General features: G+C 40.0%; 1 protein-coding gene across 2 annotated transcripts in view; it reads right to left on the reverse strand.

Annotated features, from left to right (window-relative positions):
• The window catches only part of NTNG1 (netrin G1), a 385,394-nt gene that overhangs the window by 48,742 nt on the left and 331,065 nt on the right, over positions 1–5,587 (reverse strand). Inside the window, exon 7 of one of the 2 annotated variants that reach the window (XM_012648510.1) lies at positions 4,106–4,240. The exons of the other annotated variant lie outside the window; for it this stretch is intronic. Coding sequence (XP_012503964.1) covers positions 4,106–4,240 — 135 coding nt within the window. The remainder of the gene's footprint in view (positions 1–4,105; positions 4,241–5,587) is intronic. 2 annotated transcript variants of the gene reach the window in all.

A 5,587-nucleotide genomic window follows, 5' to 3' on the forward strand; every position in this document is an offset into this window, starting at 1 on the left:
AAAAAAAAAAAAAGTGGAAACCTCTTCCCAGCTACCATCAGAGAAAGACATCATGGTGGAATAAAATCACAGAGAGACGAAAGTTCCTGGCTTTGCAGATGGGAGAAGGGGAGCCATGAGCAAAGGAATGCAGGTGGCTTCTAGAAGTCAGAAAAGGCAAGCAAACAGATTCTCTCCGAAAGCCTGCAGAAGGGCCTCCCAGTGAGACCCTGTTGATGTCTAACTACAGAACCATGAGGCAATAAATTGTGTTGTTGTAAGCCACTAAATTTGTGGTAACTTGTTACAATATCAGTAGAAAACCAACACAGTTATTGTGCATTCTCTGGGAGAGAATACACTAGGCCATAAAGTTTTGTTTCCCAAACTTTCTCTTATTCTTCTGGTAAGAATAACTATTGCTTTTTGTTTTTAAACTCTGTGGTTTGCTACAGTACCTGGTTTGACAGTTTTACCAGAGCATATTCCTTATATTCCTCTCGAATCTAATTAAAAATCTTCTTGATCAGGCCACTGAGCCTTCTACTAAACACACACTTCCTGTTCTTGGTCATGTATGTACTGATCTCTTCCCAAACCCACATTCTGATATTGTCAGCCACGGTCCAGCGACTGCATCTATCTCCCCCTCGCCATGTGTGCTTAGCTCTTGGCTTCCTACAGCTCTGTTACCTTCTAAAATCATAACATTTGACTTGTCACCAAATCTTTTGACTTTAATTCAAATATGCAGACTATGAATTCTTCTGAAAGTACCATTAGTATTCACACAAGTTATGTAAAACTAGATAACAACTGGTGGCCTTAATAAACACTACAGGATATTCCAGTGTATCTTACATACATCCTCCGGGAAGACAACGTATCTCCTCACCCGCCTCATTAGTTCTGCAAGTGGCTATTTCCATTCTTTCAAACTAAAAAATCATAAATGTCCTCTGTGTCCAGTCTTTTCGGTGTGGTAACAAGTGTTTTGTCATTTCCCGACATATGTTAACCCTTCGCATGTTACGTGAACGGCGGATGCTGCTTCCTCTTTGGAAGGGTCAGCTTTATGCTCTGGGACTTGGCTATTGGCTCTTCTCTGACTTCGAAAGGGGCATATACATATCTTTAAATAATCTTCCCGTTCTTTTCAATGTCTCATTCTTCTATTGGGCAACCTCAACACGAATTTTGACTCTGCCGGGCCTCCTTGAAATCTTTTCATTCCTAACTGACAGAGAATTTCAGTATTTTAACATAGAATACCAACCCTATGTGGGCAGGTCTGAGAGAAGGAAAGAATTTAGAGTGAGACAAAAACTCTTGCATGCTCAAAGCTGTGTTTGAAATATGTTAAATTTATATAGCAAATCTAATCTCAACCCATTCCAATCCTTTCCTTACTAAGTAGCGGGAATAATCTTCCTAAGAACAAATCTGACCCTTTCATTCCTCTGCTTAAAACCGCATGACGGATCTCACATCTTCTGCACGTACCGATTCCCCCTTTCCTCCCTTAAAAGGTAAAACTCCTTGGCTTGGAATTCAGGAAACCGTATAACCTAGTCCCTGGTTCGTGCTGCTTTAACATCGTCCCTGTCTCCCAACCTCCCAACACACACATACGCTACACCTTATCCCCCAGTCATATTCAAACTATTTCATATTTCGGGAACATAGTGTGTCAGCTCAATCACCTTTACCTAGGAGGTCTATCGTGGAAAGCTCCTACAAATCCTTCAGAACCTAACTCACGTGTCACTTCTCTGGAAAGCCTTGCTCGCCATCTGGGCTTTACCAACAAATGGCAGGTACGTCCCTCTCCTGTAGTTCTGACTACCTGCTACCATAATTGTGGGGTCACATGCCAGCCTCTCACACCAGATGGTGGCCTGCGCATCCCCATGTCCACACTGCTGTCTCTTTTCACCCTCCCATTAGCTCAATGCCTAGTTCATAGTAGGTAGTCAGTACATGCTCGAAAGAATAAGCGCATTTCCTCCCATCTCAGCGATCCACATAACAAGCATGTGAGGTGCTGGAGCACAGAGGGTTTTGTGGTTGGTACATTACACAGCACAGCCCTTAGGTGGTAGGGTCAGGCTTAAATCCAGCCTTCCGTTTCCAGAGAGAAAATTTGGTGGCATTATGTCTTTTTATAATACTCCAGTAATTAATATAGAAAAATTGGGTTAGGCTCTTTTTGGGATACATTTCCACAAGGCAGGATTAATTTATTTTCTGCTCCAGAGTTCTACCCTGATTACACCCCAGGAACCCAATCATTAGGTCCTGCGGCATCAGGAACTTTACATGAGACTTTCTATTTGATAAGTGTGTCTTAATTGGAAAGTCTCCTTATTCTTTGTGCCTTGAGTCTTGGTGCTGGTTTCGAGACTTCCACTGCCTATTCCTCCTTCCCTTCTCCTGACTGATGTCCTCCCTGGGCCTTGACGTCCAGCTGTCCCAGGACCGATAGTTGCCCTCTGAGCCCTGGCTCCTCTTGTGGTTCCTGGGATCCACCAACTCACTCTGACCCCTAAAGGACTAGTGCTTTCTGGGAAACTGTGGCATGTAGGACTTTTAAACCATGGCCTCATCCAGACTATCTGAATGTCTTTCAATGTTAGCAACCTCTAAAGCATGGCTGGAGGCCTCAGCTCCTGATTCTGGGATTCCATCCTAAATTTGACCCACTCAATGACAAACTTTCAACTTGTTGCCACAATTCATTGCTGCCCATGGCACTTCATTTTGGCTTTACATTACATAGAAGTGTAGTTGCCAGATAATTATACATTTCATAAGTAGCAGATAGAACATTCTATAATTTTCCATAGAATTTTATGTAGAAATTGGATCTAAAGAGTTTTTGTAGAATTTATCTTATATAATTTATTACATAGAACATAGAAATATTATTATTATAGTGTAGAAATAATATATAGTTTTCTGAAGTAATTGGCTTTAGATGTCCCTGCATGCTGACTTTTTTTTCAAGTGAAAAGCAAGCCAAAAAGCTCTAAGGCTGTGCTGTTCAGTGTGGTAGACACATGTGGCCATTAAGCCCTGCAATATGGCCAGCCCTAATTAAGATGTTCTGTAAGCATAAAACATACATCTGAGTTCAAACAGAGTATGAGAAAATGGAAAAAGTCTCCCCAATAATTTTGTTATTAATTATATATTGAAATGATAATACTTTGTGTATGTTGTGTTATATAAAGCAGACTGTTAAAATCAATTTCTTCTACTCCTTTTTACATTTTTAATGTGAGTAACGAAACACCTAAACTTACATATGTGGGTTATATTATTTTCTATTGGACTGTGATGCTGCGGAGGACACGCCTGTGGTTCTTTAATGTTAGTAGCTAACTATGTACGGATGGTGCAGAATTTAAAGGTAGAAAAGGTTATGAGTGACAGATGGAAGCTTCTACCCTGATTTTGAAAATTTATGTTCCCTGTACACACTGACATGCCACCCGCCTTGCCGAGCTTTGAAGAAGACCTGACGACCTCCAGAGAAATGAGGCTGAACCATGTGGCATTTGTCTAAGGTTCCCTGCATGGGGTCTAACCTCAGAGGCTTAAAATCAATATTGATTTTTGTCATTTATTCTCCCCCGGCATTTAAATATTCCTTAGATTTATTACCTTTAGGTTTTGGTTAAGATTCAATGATGGGTGTGATAGCAAGGGTGGTGATGAGTTACGTAGATATCATTTAATTTATGAACTCTGGAGCTCCAGGGTAGCTTTCAGTGCAAGAAATATATTAACCACATACACATCACCCTTCATTCTGCGGTGAGGGTTTCCAAGCCGGGTCCCTATTGTGCCACTTAATTTATGGTCTGGCCAGGTACATGGACCTCCATACAATATTTCAATGTAAGTTGCTCCAGCTATCAGAGGGGATGGAGATGGGCTTCGAAGAAGTCGGCTGGACAGCTGATGGATTGCTCTCCCACACATAGCCTGGGGCATTAAGTAGCTTTTAAAGATTGTCAGCAGTTTGGGTCTTTTTCTGCTCTGAGAAGCTGCACGCACCGGCCTAGACAAGCAGAATCGGCCATGCTACAGCAGGCAGAGGGCAGCTCCCAGAGTTACTTACGTTGACAGCCGTAGTGCCAGGAATTTCCCGGCAGACACTCATCACACTTAGGCCCTGTCGTTCCAGTCTTACACTCACAAAATCCTGAGCCATTACAACGATCATGGATCGAGCCCAAAGGGTTACAATAACACTCTGTAGAAACAAGACAACACACAGGCTGGAGACAAGTCCGCATGGCTTATAGGTTATCAACACAGGAGCGTCACTTAAATGCATCACTTACTTAAAGAAAGATGTCCACTAATGAAATGCTTCAGCAAATATGGCAATTTCAGGACCATTTATTTATTTGCTCGGCCTTCCATGATACCATTTTTATGATCTGGGAGGAAATCAACCGAAAACTTCCAAGGAAATAAGACACTGTGCTTTTCACTGATAATAGATCATAATGTAGATCCCATTTGTTAGGGCATTTTTAGATGGTTTAATGAATACCATGAGAAGTTTGTATATCAAGGATAAATCAATATGCCATCAGTGTAAAATCTGTTTTAAATTATTCAAATGGGCTTAGCCATTACACTCAATATTTGAGAACTGCTGAACATTTTAAAAGTGCAATATGAATGCACTTTGCTAGTTCAAAGGTAGTTTTACTTTATGATTTGGGACAGCACCTTAACTTATTTATGTACATACTGTTTTGTGATGAGCCTTTAGATGTTGTATTTGCTAGGCATGATAGTACAGCTTTTATCCGGCCTAGATTAACAACCATAAAAGAAAAATAAATTTTGTAATACCAAATAAATTTCAACATAGGTGTAATTTGAGATGTGTAACTTTCATTATAATGTCTGCTGGCAGGAGAATACAAATTTGTGTAATGAACAGGAAATAGAATGTTTTCTTGATTCTTTACACATTCTTATTGAGGATGTTTTCACTTATGAAGCTCTCTTTCGCTTAAAACTTGAACCAGAAATGGGAATTCTTAGGCTTCCATCAGCTTGCAAAGTAGAACAGGTAGTTTGTAGCTGTTGGATTTTGTGGGTCAAAAGTCCTTTCCTCACTACCCCGCTGTGCAATGTTGGGCAAGCTATTATGCCTCTCTGTCTCTCAGTTTCCTTTATTCTAAAATGGACCCAGTAAGAGGTTCTGTTGCTAAAAAACAAGCAAAATCATACCAACAAACCAAGCAAGAGAAATACTGAGAATTTGGTTTAGCATGATCAAGGTTAGCATCTTAGATTTGCAATAGGGATGCAGGGTTTAGCATTATAGAAGGATCTAGGCATTCAACTCTGACTTTGTGTTGTAGAGACTAATTAGATAGTTTCTTCAAGGAATGTGGAATTTCTTAGAATTATGATTTATGTCATGTTAATTAAGTCAGGTTTTGAGTTCAGCATTCTTATAAAACAAACATTTATAAGACTAATAGTGATACATGTAGGTAAAACTTAAAAAACTCTAAAATGCTTCTTCCTTGCCTAGTGTGGTTTGTATTTAATAATAAGAGTTTTATTTTAAATT

Source organism: Propithecus coquereli, unplaced genomic scaffold (assembly GCF_000956105.1).
Source record: "Propithecus coquereli isolate 6110/MARCELLA unplaced genomic scaffold, Pcoq_1.0 Scaffold289, whole genome shotgun sequence".
Classification (NCBI taxonomy): Eukaryota; Metazoa; Chordata; class Mammalia; order Primates; family Indriidae; genus Propithecus; species Propithecus coquereli.